Source organism: Rhopilema esculentum, chromosome 5 (genome assembly GCF_057945365.1).
Source record: "Rhopilema esculentum isolate cy_ngs chromosome 5, ASM5794536v1, whole genome shotgun sequence".
NCBI lineage: Eukaryota > Metazoa > Cnidaria > Scyphozoa > Rhizostomeae > Rhizostomatidae > Rhopilema > Rhopilema esculentum.
The window spans coordinates 6,335,297-6,353,666 of record NC_142819.1 but is presented as its reverse complement, the minus strand read 5'-3'; the positions used below and the strand labels follow the sequence as shown (position 1 = coordinate 6,353,666).

At 35.8% G+C, this 18,370-nt stretch overlaps 2 protein-coding genes and 1 long non-coding RNA gene across 3 annotated transcripts; 1 reads left to right on the top strand and 2 right to left on the bottom strand.

The window, feature by feature from the left end:
* Positions 1-987: 987 nt before the first annotated feature.
* LOC148960234 (uncharacterized) lies at positions 988-3,384 on the bottom strand. The gene is made up of 3 exons (XM_089116288.1): positions 2,995-3,384; positions 2,143-2,207; positions 988-1,200 (listed from the first exon to the last, which is right to left on the bottom strand). The coding sequence occupies exons 1-3, from the start codon at positions 3,062-3,064 to the stop codon at positions 988-990; spliced, it is 348 nt and encodes a 115-aa protein (XP_088972414.1). The 5' UTR covers positions 3,065-3,384.
* Positions 1,193-10,737, top strand: LOC135689650 (uncharacterized). The gene is made up of 8 exons (XM_065206952.2): positions 1,193-1,378; positions 3,373-3,500; positions 4,075-4,233; positions 4,997-5,064; positions 5,567-5,681; positions 7,268-7,393; positions 7,783-7,884; positions 8,856-10,737. The coding sequence occupies exons 1-8, from the start codon at positions 1,243-1,245 to the stop codon at positions 9,003-9,005; spliced, it is 984 nt and encodes a 327-aa protein (XP_065063024.2). The 5' UTR covers positions 1,193-1,242; the 3' UTR covers positions 9,006-10,737.
* A 3,858-nt stretch (positions 10,738-14,595) lies between these two features.
* On the bottom strand, positions 14,596-18,103 carry LOC135689625 (uncharacterized). The gene is made up of 2 exons (XR_010516539.2): positions 16,983-18,103; positions 14,596-16,559 (listed from the first exon to the last, which is right to left on the bottom strand). It is a non-coding gene; the product is annotated as an uncharacterized LOC135689625 (long non-coding RNA).
* Positions 18,104-18,370: the final 267 nt, after the last annotated feature.

The following is an 18,370-nucleotide window of genomic DNA, read 5'->3' as shown; positions in this document are numbered from 1 at the left end:
AGCTGGGAAATTCACCTTTGCTAGAAACATTATGACTTTAAAAAAGCGCCATAGGATATGTTTGATCTTTAGTCATAACTTACAGCTCTCAATAAAGATACTGACAGTCTTCTTCTGTTTTTATCAAGCCATAAGGCCATTGATGGACTGTGCAAGTGGTTTTTATTTCAATTGTATTGGCTTAACCCGTCAAAGGAAAAGTATACCACGTCTCTTTGCACAACAAACAACTCAATTTCATGGTTCGGTGCTCAGGCCCTGCATCTCTTCTAGCCATGTCATACTGTCAGAAAATAGTCAGAAACTTAAAACGATCATATACTTTAACCATAACGGTTTCCTATCCAAAGTCTTGTAAAAAAGATAATAATCAAGTAAAAAAGATAAACTGTCTCTACAACAGCCTCTTAAGAGTACCGGTATTCTTTGTACATAGCAAAATGATACAGCTTTTGGATTTAAATCTGGCGATTTGTGGTTGCTTTTTGCTGCCAAAAAGAAAGATCTGAAGGAAAATGGTAGAAGAAGCGGTTTCCAGAGATTCTGCAACAAAATCATGGCAGCTATTCCAAGGTTTTTGGAAGCTGTTAGAGAATAGCAGGGAAAGATTGAGTGGTCTTTTTGTTTTCTCAACGTATACAAGGTATGATAAGGCAAAATCAACGGTTTTGTAGCTTTTGTGGTTGGTGCCAAGAATAAAAGAAATTTAATACCGGGCATTGATGCAAGTAAAAACACCCTTACAGTGCGAAGTAGATAAAAACAATAATGACAGTGATCTATAAGGAAGAGTAGGGTAATAAGAGGGGAACCAACAACAGGAACAAAAGCAATCGTTAGTTGGAAACAACTGACTTTTAAAAATTATTCAAGGGGTAATGACCTCCTAAGCACAATAGTAGTGACGGCCTTGCTCCTACGTGGCAGGACCACTGAGATCAGTGGGCAGGACCACTGAATGGGCAGGACTCGATATCGCAGCCGCAGTCAACGTTGTTGCACAAGCCACATAAATCGCATACTTCCCGCATTCGTCGTTCCTTTAAGTGATGGGGCAAGTTGAGTGAACTTTCTCTGCCAATGAGTGGCAATTAAATTTTCGATCTGTTGCTTTTGCAAAGAGGCATCCACTCTGTGTGAGTATACCAATACCAAGCCATAAACTTTAGCCAATCGCCGACCACCTTCACGTTTCAGACGCTGTAACGTTCAAAGAAGTCATCAGGCTTTTCAAGTAAAACAATGAGGGGAGAATATAGGCTCATTGCTGCAGCGACAAAACAAGCACACGAGCGAATTAGAACTTATGTAAGGAAGACCCTTTTGGACCATTGTCCATGGCTATCTTCAGGTGATTGCTCCGTGTACATAAAACGTGGTAAGTACCAATCTGTACAATGCAGAGTCCAGAAATGTTGTCAACCTTCCTCATTTTCAATGGGTTTAAAATGAACGAAGAAATAAATTGGAGGTACTCAATTAACTTGATCCCCTCTCCTTGCAACATTGATTTATATAGGCCTGAAGATTCTGACGATTCGCTCTGACGATTCGCACGCAAACTACCCTCCAGTTTTCCTTTAATAACTTTTGACTAACTACATCTGTAGGACTGATTCTATTTTTAAACATCACAAATACCATAGTTTTACTGTTTTTTCATATTTTCATAATTAAATAAAAATTCTGGTTAATATGAAAGTCTCCGAAACTTAGACAAAAATGTGGAATTTGTGAAAACAGCCCTCCGGTTTTCCTGTAATAACTTTTGGCAGAAAAATGGTAAAAATACCATTTGAAGTTTAATCGATAGAACAAAGTTTGCTACACTGTTTTTTACAGTTTGCAAGAAGTTAAACCTGTTTCAAGAACATTTTCAGCCCCCTGAATGTTGGCAAAATCTCAATTTTCCCAAAACCGCTTTTCAGTTTTCCTTTAATAACTTTTTTAAATCTCGAGTTTTTGGCCATATAAATTGATATTAGAGATAAATGAACAGAGATAGAAAAAGACCTCATACCTGGCTGGGTCACTAAAATGCAAAGAAACTAGCGTTAAATACCCTCATTATATGTAACTTGGAATAAAAATGCAATACAGTACTATCGGTAGGGGAAAAGTAATGCACCAACTTGTTCATACCTGTTCATTGTTCATGTGTCTCCACTGATTTCTTGCTTGTATACATACCGGAAGGAGCTTGGAATCTAGTCACGGAAAACAATAAGAAACTTCAGCACAGTTATTCTGAAGCAGTCAAGAACGTTGAAATTTGGTAAAACTTGGTAAAACACGATTTGGTTGAAACAAACCTTTGGACACAGCGAATAAGATAAACTTCCCTCATCCAAGCCATCATATTTCACTCAAAACGCACACAAATGGCCAAATCCCAGGACCAAAGTATAAATACACAAGGGCCGCAACACTAGATATGGTTTGCTAAATAAAGAATTTTAGTACTGTATAATTTGTATCGCAAAAGTTAAGACAAATGATAATATCAAGAGCTCGATTAAAAAGGGCAGTGAAGACAGCATGAGTAGTTATGCTACTGAAGACAGCATGAGCAATGGCGGCGCCAGCCACTAAGCTCTGGGGGGGGGGGGGAGGGACAAACCAAACAAATTTAAACTACGCCCTTTTAACTACCAGAAAATGCCCTTTTACCAACAGGGAACGCCAATTATATCTGAAGGGAACGCCTATGACAAACTTTTGTTTGAAATTGGCAGTTTGAAAATCATAGGATTACATCACAAAAAGTACGGTGTCAAAATATTACCCCTCCCCCAACATTTTCTCATCGAATTTACACGAAATACAAAATCGATTCTGCTGAGAACTGGGGGGGACGTGTCCCTCCCAGTCCCCCCCGTGGCGCCGCTACTGAGCATGAGTAGTAGTTATGAATTCGAACAGGTCCTTAGAAAAATAAACAAGCTACAGTAACAATTATCTAAACTAAAAAACAAACAGAAAGATGGAACTTACCGACTGTTTCGTCCTGTAACGGCCTAATCTGTACCCAGCTAATCTGTACCCAAAAACACATACCCAGCATAAACACGGGTTCGGCAGCAATTATACTATGCAATGCCTTGCAACGCACGCATACAATAAGTCCCAGAGGGACACAGTTGTAAGAAAGTATAATTGAAATCTGTACTTGTGGATATGATTTTCATAGAAAGTCTCCAAACAAACACAATTTTGTGTCTACGCCGATACTGGAGTTGTGATGCAGCTTCAGTTTATTTGACGTCCTGATGATAGCAGAAAATGATGTTCTGTTTATTGTATGGCTTCTTTTTTAACTTTTTTGAAAAACTGTGGACATTTTTTTTAACAATATAAACGTATTTCTTTTAGAAGACGAACAATTTACTAATTCCTTCAAGCTCAGGGGTGCAGTAAACAAAATATTAAAATTGTGCCAAATTAGTGATGTGAAACCAAAAATTGTAACAGCTTCTACTGGAAATCACGGACTTGCTTGTGTAAGAATTAAATTATATATTGTAAAGAATTACATTTTGCTCCTCCTGGTATTATTGTATTCGCAGTGTTGTAAAGTAATTTCCTTAGTTAGTAATTCGTCATTGTGAACTTTTATATGAGATGAAAAAAAAATCAATTTATCTTGTTTTGAAAGAATTCGATGCTCTTAAAAATTATATTAACTAGTTATTATATAACTATTATAAATTGTATTCAATGTTTATCATAAGACTATGAAAAGACGCTAGACTAGCAGGTTGATTTAAGAAAACAGGCCCGAAATATTGAATGTCATTTTATTCTTTGATCTGAATTCGTCTCAGTCTCAATGTCACAAAAGTGCACGAATTATATAAATACTTTGATTGTCTTGAAATATTTAGCTCAGCCTTTGCTTGTGCTCCTAGTTGCCTTTAGCAAAAATAGCAAAATGTAGCATCTTAAATGCTGTTATCTTTATGTTCATGAGCAAAAAATATCATACGACATTCCTTAGCTTACATGTATTGGTTTAAAGTGAAAAGATGATTGAACTTTCCTTACCATTGATTGGTTAATATGTTTGCTTTGTAGGCTAAAATTGTCAGTGAAACAAATGTAGATTGCACCATTGTTGTTAATGAAAATGTTAGCTCTTCAAAGATAAAAGGTATTAAAAGGACAGCTGTAAGTATACTGTTTCATGGAACTGATGGCATCGAGGCTGAAATATTTGCAAAAAAGTATGCCAAGGTACGTTGCAAAATGTGTTCATCCTTCATCAGGCAAAAGATGCAAGGCATTGCAAACAATAAGTATCTCCCGCCGATGTATCTTACAATTTAAGTAAAGCTTGAAGGTTCTTAAGGAATTGCGAAGAAAGATTTGAACAAACCTGGAATTCATGTCGAAGGACAGTCTAAGGTGATAAAATCAGAAGTATATTGCAACAAGTTAGTTGTATTTTGCAATGTCTTCCACAGCTCGAAAAATAGATTTAAATCTGCTAGCAGCCTTCATAACATGAAAATTCATCGTAACATAATGAATGAATACATCATTTTTAATGCTCAGAAATACAGGTTATATTTCTTCGCATTTCATGCCTTATTTGATTAAAGTTGTTGGTGCATTTCTCTTAAATTATATGGCATTGAGCAAATGGTTTATCAAAAGTGTATTGAGATAAAAATGGCAAAGAATCAATGGATGGTGTTCTAGGGTATGGCATATTTTAAGGACCACACACTTGAATGTGATTGGCTACCCATTTTCCGAAAACGCAGCTTACAAAACATATATCAAGAATATTTTAGGGTCACATATCAGTAAATCTAGGGTCCTGAAATCCTCAAGCTCGAGCAAGAGACATACGATGGCTCATGGCTATGCTTAAATAATCAAAAGCTCATTTCTTACAAGATAGCATTGTGATAGCATTATTATCCAGTTAAAAAACACTAAATTTTCATATTCTAAATAATTGTTTGACTGTTCATTTCTTAATTTGTTACAGGAAATAGGAGCAATTTATGTTTCTCCTTACGACGACTTGGATGTTGTCGCTGGCCAGGGGACTGTTGGGTAAGAGATTGAATATTCTGCGGTTGTACAACTTTCGCGGTGATTCTTTGTTAAAGGAATTGATATTGCAACTTTTCATTCTGTTTTCTAGCATGTTCTCATTGAAAAGTGGAGAATAGACAGTTATTTGTCAAATGACAGTATTTTTTCATTTGGAAAGTTTTGACCTATCTTTAGAAGGGGAACCGGAAATGATTGAAGCAGAAACAGAAAAAGAAACAAAAACAGAAACAAAAACAGAAATGAAAACAAAGACAAAAACAGAAATAGAGGCAGAAATATCGCAGATGAGATGGGGAGGGAAGAGACTGGCTACTTGGAATAAACTCTTAGCAGTTTCTTTGGAAATGTTTTGCGCTCTGAAAACTTAGATTCCAATAGCCTTTGTACATCTGCCAATCTTAGCAGCATAGGAACATAACTCTGTTTTACGAAAAAATTCAGTTTCTTCATAGATCCAGGCTTTAGGAGTTTAAATTTTGTATTATTGTTTTCTAACTAGGCTTGAAATTTTGGAAGACCTTCCATCAGTTGATGCAGTGTTTGTCTCTGTTGGAGGTGGCGGCTTAATCTCTGGAATAGCAACATATATGAAAAACAAAAACCCTGATATAAAGGTGGCTTTATCTTTATCGAACTCTTCGGTTTAGAGTGATTAATGTTTTAATCGTTTTTTAAAATATGCTATGACAATACAATAATTATTTGTAAATGGCTTTGAAAAAAGCAAATATTTAGTAAACTAAAGCTTTCCGTCTGACACTCTTCAGAGTTTAAAACGTCAGAACATAGATCGAAAACTCTACGCTAAGAAATATATATACCCAGCACCAAAAAACCGCTACTATGTAGACAAAAGGAGTTCGTTTTCACCTTAGGACTGCATTGGAAACATTCTCAATAGGCAAGCGACACTGATTGGTCAACCTATACAGTCATTTGCTCGTGTTTCTGATTGGCCTATTTCGATCCACAACTGGGTATATATATTTCCTAGCGTGGAGTTTTAAATGTTCTGACGTTTTAAACTCTGAAGAGTGTCAGACGAAAAGCTTTAGTTTACTAAATGTTTGCTTTTTTCAAAGGCATTTACAAATTTTGTACCACCAAAAGATTGTTTACAATCATTATTGTGTTGCAATAAAAAAACAAATTATGGTCTCCTTATGCTTGAATTTATTTTGGTTTGAAAATGATAATTTGAAAAATGTTTTTGTGAAGTTTACACACATTTTGTTTTAGAAATTTAACTGCACAAAGTAGATTTTCCAATGACCAGTAAACAATCTTAGACAATCTGTTTCAAATGCTTTGTAGTTGGTTTTAGGTGAATAAAACGATAGGCTACGATTGATTTTGAGTTTGATTTTTTAATTATTTATACAGGGTAATAAATTCAGTAATGAAAAGATAATAACTGATTTACAATGTGCCCTGTCTAAAAACCTACGCTAATTAACATACAATTAGATATCAAAGTTAAACCAAAATTAATATACAAGTTATTCTGGTGAGATAAAAATGAAAAAAATAAAAAAAATGTTTGATGCTGTACAGGTACTTTCACACCCTTTGATTTTTCAAAGATTGTTTCAACAAACTATTGAAAGTAGCCAGTGAAAGGGCATTTTTTATTTCAGTGCTTATTTTATTCCACACATTCAGACCTCGATATGAGAAACTAAGTTGCCCGTAAGAGATTGCAAAGCGAGGAATTCTAAAATCTGTGTCTGTATTACGGAGAGACCGTGAACTGTTTTCCGACAATTTTGTAAACATTAGCTGCATATATTCAGGCAAAGGTCTGCAAACATTGACATCAAATTTCAATTGCGAATTTACCCGTCTCCCTCTCTTTCTAAGAACAATGCAGGCTCACTATAAAAGATAGAATATTGTACAAGCTCACTAGAGTCCTTTCTTCTTGTGACATGTAAGATTGCTCTCTAGACTATTCAAACTGCTCTAAAGGGAAGGATTGGAAGCAGTAATTTTGTGAAGATGAAATGAAATATAGAAAAACAGAACGCAAATTGCCCCGGTTTCTCAAGCAATTTTGGCAGGCATTGTAGTTCGCAAATCCTGTTCAGAAAACCTTTCCCGTTAAATCAGGCTTTGGTAAATTCTTATGTCATACTGTAAGCAAACTCCATAGTCTATTAAATATTTCTTCTGTAAAGTGAAGAAAGTGGCTGTTTTCTAGATAATTGGATGCCAGCCAGAAAACTCCAAAGTAATGTATGAATCAGTCAAGCATGGATCAATACTAGATATTGAATCTTTGGAAACTCTATCTGATGGAACAGCTGGTGGTTTAGAACCAGGCGTGGTAAGAATGGAACATGTTTGCATTCTTTCAAGCCAATATCCTAAATTTTCCGAATTTCCAGCCAGCAGTATTCCATAACTATCTTTAGATGAATGATTAAAACCTTTATTTTTTTTATTAAGATAGTTACGATTGCTAGAGCTTAATTGCTTTGTTTATTTGTTATTGATTTCTAATGATTTGCTTTGAAAATATTTTTAAAAATGAATAGGAATCTGAACTTGAGCATTTTCTAAATTTATTTTTGATTTCTAGAACTGTTTTAATATGGGGATGAATGATTATGGCGCAGAGATTTCAACAACTCTTTCCTTAATTTTGTAATAACGCTTATGTAAGCAATGAATTATAGTGCTGTCTCATTCTTTTAGTTTCTTTCCTGCCATTAGATAACATTTGAAATGTGCCAGGATCTAGTAGACGAATGGGTTTTAGTCTCTGAAGATGAAATCTCATATGCCGTTTACAAAATGCTGCAAGAGCACAGCAAGGTACAACATTTTTTCATTTCTAATCAAAATCAGGGCGGTTGCCAGCAATTGAGCTTTGGGGGTGGAGGGGGGGGGGGGGTTCCAGGCTGTACTGGCCAGCAAAGTGGGTGAACCATCTCTTAGTAGCTAACTGAACACCACTAGTTGTTAAACAAAAGTGTGGCACCCATTACCTCATAACAACACCCTTGATCGTAACCTAGCAAGAACCATGATCATAATAGAATGCATTCGTCAAACGAACATGCATACGCTAAGGTCTGAGGTGTGCATCTAGTTTAAACCTTGTAAAAAATAACAGTAGCAGGCTTCAGCATTTAAACTTTGTTTGGTTTCTTTGTTTCACCGAAAGTTATTGTTTCGTTTTTTTCCACACTGTACTCCAGTCTCTCGTTTACGGTTAAAAAGAACGTGCAGCTTGGCTAAACTTATGTTTTGCTACCAATGTAGTTTTTTGGTAATGCTTTGCCTGTAATATTTCTGGCAGTTTGTTGAGAAGGGAGACCATGCTGTAGACAAATTCAAGAAGCCATGACCACTCCCTAACAACGCCCAACATACTTGCAATTGTGCTAAATAAAGACTCTCTGTTGTGTGTAGGAATCAAACAAACTGTTCAATGACACAAAAAGACTGATAAAAAAATTGCTCATTCATGAGAAGTCTACATTATAATAGATGGTTGCGAAAACAGAATTTGTCTAACCAAATATGAACTCACTTGTTAACGAGGGCTGAGCCCCCCAAAAATCTCTCTGAAATTTAACAAGCTCCCTGAGCTCAGCCACCCTTCACGACACGACTGATTAGATACCTGTTGCTATGCACTATGGAGTTATTTTAATAGGATACGTTATATAGATTGTTTCTTTCTTATGCATCGTTGCATTAAATAGCTAATATGGCTCTGTATCAGTATCTGGACATTCAAGTAACATAAATGATTTGATTTCTCTTACCCTTTGTTCAAGGTTGTCGAAGGAGCAGCTGGTGTTGCCATTGCATCTTTTTTGAAAACCAAGAATCAATATGCAGGGAAAAATGTTGTTATTGTTAGTTGTGGAGGCAACATATCTGTAGAAAAGTTAAAATACATAATCGATAAACATCAAGGGGAGTGAGTACACATCCTTGAGGTAGTGCGTGAACTTAAAAGTGTTAACAGTTTTCGCAAGGCTGGAGTTTTAGCTAAACTATTATTCTTCATAAGTACGATACTAAAAAATAAGTATTAGAGGAAAGATTTGCTAAAAGTTTCAGAAGGGTTAAAAAGATGCTTTTGAAGCAGAGTTTTTATATCTTTATATCTGACTTTTTAAATCTCATTTTGTATATTATTATGAAGAACTAACAACATGGGCTTGTGTCAGTCTGTTTGAACATATTTTTGCATTTATGCAGTAGCTAGAAAAGTGGTTCATAAGTTAAATAAAAGTTTTTTCATCCTTTCCACAAATGAACTATTTATTTCCGCCGCTATTCTTACTTCCGCTGCTATCTTACTTCCGCCGCTATCTTACTTCCGCCGCTATAAGATATCTAATTTTTCGCTTGTCATTCGCTTGTCAACACAATTCTCCTATTAACTTTTGCTTCAAGGAAAACGTTTCAGCCTCACTTCTCACTGACGACCTGGCAATTTTAGAAAAGTGGGGTAAATACAATGTAGCTAGGTTTAGTCAGACGAAAACCATACAGGCTGGCATTTTGCATAAACGGAACCCTGACTGTCCTCCTGTTTTTAAGAATGGTGCTCATTTGAACATTTCTACTTCTTTTTCACAACTACCCCGTACTGCTTCCTTTACCTTAACAGGAAATCTCATATTTTATCACACTTGCTAAACATTTAACCCAAACTTCTAAATTGATTTGTGCCTTTTTCAAAACCATGCAAAACAGACAGGAGCAGTTTGTCAGAAAAGTAAAAGAGATGGCGTACTACCAGCTGGGTGTTGTTCATGAAGGAGGTTACTCCGCGAAAGATGTTAAAGTCTGTACACTGACAAGCATTTTAGGGCTGGTGATCGGTATACCCCTTAACACCTGAGTGCCCTTTCAGCACTGCATCCAGGGATAATGCCAGCAAAGATGTATTAATGCATTGTAGCGCTGTATATAACACAAGTGAATTCCAGCTAACAATTGTATGTTTGTACGATTTTATTGATAACGTGTAGCTTTAGAGATATCACAAAAAATCATACATTTCTGTCGATGTATCGCGCGTGGAGCAGATATATCGCGCGTAGAGCAGATATATCGCGCGTGGAGCAGATATATCGCGCGTAGAGCAGATATATCGCGCGTGGAGCAGATATATCGCGCGTGGAGCAGATATATCGCGTGTGGAGCAGATATATCGCGCGTGGAGCAGATATATCGCGCGTAGAGCAGATATATCGCGCGTGGAGCAGATATATCGCGCGTGGAGCAGATATATCGCGTGTGGAGCAGATATATCGCGCGTGGAGCAGATATATCGCGCGTGGAGCAGATATATCGCGCGTGGAGCAGATATGGATAAACTATCAAATGTGTTGTAAGGGTGTGGCATTGAGACGGGTTGAAATAAAGTGTATGAAATTGAATTTAGTGTGGGATAACCAATCTCCAAGATTATTGTGCCTTATTGTAGGGCTAGAATGGAGGTTTGAGACCCTTATTTTTTGTGTCTTTTACATGTGAAGCACTTTTTTTACAATAGACCTAATATAATGATCAGGGTATCATCAAAGTTTTTCCGTAGGCTAACCTCCACAACCTGATAATGGCAGAAAACAATCTATGAATCCTGATAATGGCAGAAAACAGTAGAAGAAAGAAGTCAAAAGCAATAATGTGACTTCTTGAAATGAAAAAACAATAGAATGTCTCATTCTTTAACAAAAATAAAGCTTCAAACTGTCTATATTTTTCTTTTGGCTTTTCAGCTTTTGGCAGGGCAAACACTCCTTTTGCAGGGCAAAAATGCAGCCATTTATCGACAAAAGGTATGAAGTGCCCCCTGAATCATGGTCATTCAGTTTCAAGTTTAATTTTTCGTTCATATGTTGGAATAGGCGAAGCTTCTCTAATCGTATGAAATAACAATCGTCTAAATAACGATTTAGAACATTTGCTAAACTTTGTATAAACTTTTCAACATGGTAGTTATCTGTAAAAACGTCTGTATTCGATTGCAAATTATTCTCCTAAAACCAAGTAACTCCTTGAGCTTAAGGCATGTTGCTTGCTGCATAATACGCTGCTTTTTGCTTGCAGCAGGCTTTCTTGAAGTAGAGGCAAGATGGTAACTCCTCATTTTCTGTGCCCAGAGAGTTTGAATGTCAGTTTGAATGGGCTTTGATTAAAAACAGTTTGCTTGGTAGCAACAGTCAGAACTGCTTGCTTGGTCCTGAACACATGGTCTGTGACTTCTTTGAATTGTCTAACAAAAACAAATCGTAGGCTCCTGAATGTTTTTTTAAATAGCTTGTATCTGATCAGCTCTCATAACCATGATCAACCGAAATTACTTTCTTAATCTTTCACAATGATGAGATTGTCGGTAGTTCATGAAACGGACTAGCTATACATTGCGTGATTGCCAATTAAATCAATAAATAATTGACATTAGTTGGTAATATTTTGATTTTTGGTCATCTGTCATGACAATAATCTTGCTAAACTTTGGGCTTCATCTCTTTTGGTCCCAAATCTACCATTCTACCGAAGTTTCGTAAGTGCCAAGGATAGATAGCTCATTTATCGGCTAAGAGGAATCTCTATAGATCTGTCGCCTCCTTTCTTTTGCAGCAAATGAAAACATTATGTTTAAAAAACTTGAACAAGAAATATACCAATGGGTTTGTTATGGAGTTCAGGAGGAAAAGGTAATATGTTGCGACCCAAGGTGCTAGTCCTGCTTATCTTCCTATTGTAGATAACGAGAACGCTTAGCAATGGAAAGTGACACACAACAAAAAGTATAAAAAGAACTACAGAGTATGAAGTAATTTCTGAGGATGCAGATGAAGCGGCATTGGACGCACCAACAACGGGACGATTTCGCACACGGTGTACAATGAAAGCGTACGTAAAGCCGATAATAACTGCACATGCAAGTGTTGAAATATATATTGCGTACAAATGTTTTTCGAGTAGAGCAGCGACGGACAAAGATATGATCCAAAGCAACCCTAGTAGAAATCTGCATCGAAATGACGTCACAATGAGTTTACAACTGAGTGGAAACATCACAGCAATCAGTCTTTGTGTTGCAATAAACATGACATGCAGCTGACTTGAAGAGATGGCGAAGAGAATCGATTTTAAATAAACATCGGTTGGAATATCAGAATAATCAAAATTAAATAACACCAACAATGCATTGGTGATTGAAACTGGTAGGCAAGTCAGCAAATCTGCCACTGCTAGACTCAATACCGTCATTTGAAATGGTATTCTGTGTTGCCTGCCTTTAAAGATAAGAGCTATTTCAATGACGTTCAATACAGTACCTACCAAGCACATTGTCATAAAAATATACTGATGCTGTTTTTTCATGCTTGTAAGAACCTAATCCAAATCCTGTCACAAAGAGCCAAAAAATAACACCAGCTTTGCAAATGTACTTAGCAATAATTGCAACAAAATTTTATCCTTTAGAATCCTTTCATGTCAATATTGTTGAAGCAATGTAGGGTTGTCTTTGATGATTGGTTTCTCTAGAATCAATCTGTAATAGCTCCCATTTATATTTTCAATCCTTTCTTTTTGCAGAGCCAGCAATTGATTTCCATTTCATCGCTTCTCCTCTTTTTATTGTAAAAGATATCATTATGGCGGTGTTTCAAACGAGAAAACGCAAAGCCTTTTGTAGACTTTCTATCAATAGGTATTACTTGATCTCTTACGAAAATCGATCTTTTAGTTGATACAAGAGTTTTGTTCAGCTTTTCTGGTACCTTTTGGTAACTTCTTTCCAACTGTTTAAACACCTAAACAAACTACTAGTCGAACAACCATGACCACTAATCGATATTTGGAAAAGAAACACTTTTCAAAATTGACATTAGGATTTGAAAGGCCATAACTGAACAATCACGTGGCAATATTTGCTAAAAGTGCACTCTGGATACTTTCTCAAATTTTTGAAATATTCTCATAAATTGATGATTACATTTAATTACGTTGCCATTGGAAATTAAAGACATGCAGGGAAATAAACATCACATGGGTATAACTTTCTTGGAATTCAAGAGAATGGAAGGCAGTGCCATCACTGGATTTTAAATTGACTGATTCTCTTACTCTCTTCAAATCTCTCACTAAAACTACTTTAAGTAATAGCACAGTCAGGCAGAATTGATATGAAAATCGCACTTTTTTTGATTTTTCGATATCAGGTATCATTCTTTCTATTGTGTTATGGGTTTGTATGCGCTATCACTTAAGATCAGCATGCTTAAACTCCTCGTACAAGAAAATACCAATGGACTTGTATACGATTCGAACAAGTAAAAACTAAGATACCACTCCCACTTTCCAGTTCATTCGAAAGAGGAAAATGGCAAACAAAAAAGCCAAAGAAAACTTCTGATTATAAGAAAAACATCTTACGATGCCCTGGTGCTGGTTTCAGGTTTCATAGAACTATTTCGTAGGCGGTACAAAATGAAAGTGTAAGAAAGAGCGACTTAAACTGATGAGTATTTGATGAATATATGCATTTAGGGTTCAAAAGTTTGTATTTCAAGAATTGAAGAGCACGTTTTTAGTTAATCATTCTCCTGGATTGCAATGACAAGGGCGTGAGGCGGGTGGGAACTAAATTTGTTGCTAACTTTCTGAAATAACATTTCTGGAAATTTCGAGAAATCGTAAGTCTCCCTAAATAGTACCACTTTCATTGACATTGGAATGTTTTCCTAAGGCAAGCTGAGAAATCTATTCCTTTAAAAAGAAAGTTTTGATTTCGATGACATCAAAACTTCAGAATGATTGAAACTGAATGACAGCAGTAAGGCATGCAGATTGCAAATCGACAGGCATGTCAGAAAATCCGCCTGAATTTAAGATATTACTTTAAATGTAATTTAAAATAGCATGCTGAGAAACTATTTCAGGAACATTCAGGAATCTTCTGATAGGACTAGTATAAAAAATGAATAGTTATTTCTGAGATTCTACATGATTAAAAGTTTTCTGCATGCAAAAAAGTGGCTGGTTTAATACACAAATTAAGATTTGAACACTTTTTGTATTTGTTACTACCTGTAAAAGCTGTGATATTGAAGCAATGGCCTGGTCTCTCCTCTCGTGTGACCACATCTCATGATTCCCATGCCTGAAATAGCCTGGCTTGTGATGATCCACTTCTTGAAGGCGGAATAATATAGACATGTAACATAGCTACAGTTTATGGTTTTGTAATGTCATATTTGTACGATGTGGGATCATTACCAGCAAGTATTGCGTTCTTAGAATGAATTTTATAAAACTTTCAAAATTAATATACCTTTTGAGCCTTCAGATATCGTTGGCATTTATTTTTGATTTTTTTTTCTTCTTAAGCTGTAGAGTCATAATGTTGGTCATGGTCCGCGTGGAGAAAAGTTTCTCAATGTCATGAGTTATTCTTGGAGAAAGTTTCATGTATTATTCTTCCTGTCTTGTTTACTGCTTCAAAGCCTTTATAGAATAAGGTACAAAAAAACAGCAGAAAAGTGAACAAGCGAATCAGAATATATTTATTGTACAAGCATATACATAGTCTCTTCTTTCATAACATCAAGAAATAGATAACCTTACAAAATGAGCATTTAATATTTCTATACATATCTGGAATATACAGAAATGAATAGATTTGCATTTAATTTTACGGTGGACAAGGCTCTTGCTCCGTTACTACTGTCTGTTTTCTACTAAAGCACTTGAGATCTCTACCTTTATACACTTTGAATAAAAAATATACTAACGGATTTGTTACCGAATTGAGCCAGAACAAATAAAATAATGCCACAGGAGTTTCATGGGTTTTCTTGATCATGCTGTAAATAATGTAATTGAAAACATATGGAAAATAGCAAGTAACAAAAAGCACGAAGAGAATTCCGGAATATATGACTACAGATGTTGACCCATTTGATCTGTCAGTATCGGAAGCAGCCACGACGGGACGATTTCGAATGCGATAAATTATCAAGGCATATGATAAGGCAATTAAAATTGCAGTAGCAATTGTCATGAAAATAATACCGAGAAATAAATGTTGAAATGCACCAATTATAGCTAATGATATAGCCCAAATCAATGCCAGTACCAGACTGCAGCGAAATGACGTCAAAATTCGTTTACAGCTGAAAGGAAGCACTACAGCAATTAGTCGCTGGATTGTTATAAATATTACGTGCATTTGGCTTGATATTGTACTAAAGATGACTGTGGCTTCATATGCCACAGAAAGTTCTTTTCTGTTTTCTTCTTTAACTAACAGATAAATTGTGTTGCAGATTGGAGCGGACAGGCATGCTAACAAATCAGCTATAGCTAAGCTCAAGAGCGTCATTTGAAAGGGCATTTTGAGTTTGCCTCCTTTGCATATCAGAATTATTTCAAGAGCATTCAAGACAGTGCCAATCAGGCATAGTACCGTTAGTGCATGGATATGCGTTTCGTACATTGTCTTACAAAGAGACTCCACTGTGCTGTATGTCTCTGATTCTTGTCCCCTATTGTGGAAGATGGAGTTATACTGTTATCAGTGATTAAATGCTGGTTGAGTCAATGGCGAAAGTCTGGAGCTGCTGTCACGCTGTGTTTGTTCAATTCTTCGAGTGACCTCAGCATTTGGCTGCATACTGGCTGTCCCGTGTTTACTGCGAATTCTTAGTACTGTCTAGTTACAGTTAAGGTAAATCAATGCATGCCACAAGGAAGACACATTCACCAGCTATTAGATTGTAATCGTTTTCAATACAGTACTGGATAGCATATGTTTTACTCCACCTTGTTTAGTTATGTTCCCTTTTATAACATCTGTTTGCAAAATACCTTCTTGCTGTATACACATCAAAGCCAGCAAATTTATTATTTATTGTCCTAACGCCAGCTGTCTCTAATTGATTATTAAAGAAGTAATCAAGAATTCCCTGGAAATTTTAACTAACTTCAACTAATTTCAACCAAAAAGTTTAAACAAGTCGCCGATTGGTAAATTATTCTAATTGCGAATTAGAATGCTATCTTCATGTCAACTTGAGATTGCTGGTTCTTTAAAGATAGCGCTGCTTTTGAATTATTTATGCTCAGCCATTATGTAGTAATTTCACAAGAATGATATGTGATATGTGAACATTTTATGTGTGCGCACCTTCAAGCTCTTTTAATTCTTCCACTTATCCTAATACTCCCGTCATTTGGCACTACATTTCTAATGCGTTCTGAAGGACAAACTAAACTATAACAGGCTCGGTAATCCAAGTACAAATTGAAGAAAAAGGACAAAAAGCGATTTCAAGCACGTTTTTGAAAATTCCTTGTTTGGCTGTGCTTAAGATTGTGCGAACCTGCCTTGTAGGGGAAATTTCCATTGTGCTTTTCAGTATGTCTTCTCAGGAAATTTTCCAGACAAATTTCATTTACAAAATTATTGTTCTGTTAAAACGTTGGTCATGATTGTCTCTTGGATTCTAAAAAAAGGCAAAGGTGCTACTAAGATCTCGTTTAGACTCGCATTAAACGGTCAAAAAGATTTATGCTGAGAAATAGTGAAAAATGTATGCATATATCAGCACAATTACCCATTCAAATCTACCACTTTCGATACAAGGAAGATTATAGTCATACATAAAACAAGAAGTGAATTATCATGGATCTGCAACTTCTCTTCTTGTAGATTCCATCAGAAAACCAGGTGTGAAAGGGCTGCTATGTGGAGTAGTCTACAATGACTTATCTAAAACACTTTCCACTCTAGACCCTGATAGATTTCTTGACAAAATGAAATAATCTGGTATCAATGAACCAACCCTCGATTTTATTACAGATTGTCTGCTTCAAAGATCACAAGTTGTTAAATTGGGTAAACAGCTTTCAGATACCTATCCACTCACCATTGGAGTTCCACAGGGCTCAATTCTGGGACTCGTCCTTTTTTGATATTTTTAATGATTTTGAGGAGGATCTATATTAGAAAAATCTGTCAAAGAAATTGGCAAAGATCTCATCTCAATATCTAGGTACCTTATAAACAATGACAATGTTATCAATCCAAAGAATAAAATCTGATAAAAGATCATGTTCTTCCACTTTATTTTTTATATTTTTATGCCAAATTTCAAGAGATCTGAATCTGTCAACCTCCCTGAAAACTTTGACCAGATTGGCCATCTGCACAAGCGGAAGCCATTACGACAAACAAAGTTTCAAATGCGACCTAAAGCCGCGTGCATCCTCTTTGGATTGTTTAATCCTTTGAACTTTTTTCAGATTTATTACAAGGACACCTTTTACTTTAAAATTGATACAAATATCCTTTAAAGAAAGTCATTAGACATACTTTATTGTCAAAGAATTAAATCTATACCAGATTCAAGGCATTATCTGACTGTGGTTACTATAACGGGAAATGAGTAGAAACGACTAGGAAACAAGTAAGAAACAACTAGGAAACAAGTAGAAACAAGTAGAAACGACTTGGAAACAAGTAAGAAACAACTAGGAAACAAGTAGAAACAAGTAAATTTAGAATCCTAGCATTTCATACAAACATGAAAACAGTTAGGATGACAATGACGGAAATCAAATTTAAAAATATGGACACATCACACCAAATATAAAATTAACGACTCGAAAACGTTCTAATATTAATATATAGCTTCAGTGAACATTTCGTTGTAATGTGACTCGTATCCACTTGTCCGAAAAATTAACTTCGCAAAGTTAATCTTGATATTGATGGTCACGCACAGTTCCATTCTTGAAGAGGCTGTTGCTCATGTTTCTTGATGGCTGTATCAATCAAGTTTACTCATTCAACCTTAAATATGTCCATCACATGCACTTATCAACAGCTTGTCCTTGCAATTATGTAAACGCAGGTTTTCAAACTTTAACATGGAATGATCAAATTTTAAGGCAAAGATAGAAAAATAAACAGAATAAAAACTCCCATTATTAAGCTAGTTTTTGATCTGTCGGCAAGATGATCTACTGATGTGAGCATTCACAGCGAGCGATCATTTTCAAGATTGACTTATTATGATTAAAAGTCCTCTTTATTTGACTTTCTTATTTCGAAAAAAGGCAAAACCGAAAAGTAATTAGGGAAGCAATTCAATTGCGTACTATTTTGTTTGCTGTTCCTATCATCAAATATTTACAGAAACCTCTTTCAAATTAATTTTGCCGTCGACATTTAAATAAAGCCGTGTTTAAGATTGCTTGATTTGTGACAATACTGAAATGTTCAGTTTATAAACAGGCTAGGCTTGTCATGTTT

What these genes read in the sequence shown, in the direction of transcription:
- LOC148960234 (XM_089116288.1), bottom strand. Translation starts at nt 3,064, where the DNA reads ATGCTGGGTATGTGTTTTTGGGTACAGATTAGCTGGGTACAGATTAGG. An exon ending in GTTACAGGACGAAACAGTCG is followed by an intron (nt 2,208 to 2,994) that starts GTAAGTTCCATC and finishes TTCCGTGACTAG; the next exon opens with ATTCCAAGCTCCTTCCGGTA. An exon ending in GACACATGAACAATGAACAG is followed by an intron (nt 1,201 to 2,142) that starts GTATGAACAAGT and finishes TGAACGTTACAG; the next exon opens with CGTCTGAAACGTGAAGGTGG.
- LOC135689650 (XM_065206952.2), top strand. Translation starts at nt 1,243, where the DNA reads ATGAGGGGAGAATATAGGCTCATTGCTGCAGCGACAAAACAAGCACAC. An exon ending in GAAATCACGGACTTGCTTGT is followed by an intron (nt 3,501 to 4,074) that starts GTAAGAATTAAA and finishes TTTGCTTTGTAG; the next exon opens with GCTAAAATTGTCAGTGAAAC. An exon ending in GTGGTTTAGAACCAGGCGTG is followed by an intron (nt 7,394 to 7,782) that starts GTAAGAATGGAA and finishes TCCTGCCATTAG; the next exon opens with ATAACATTTGAAATGTGCCA.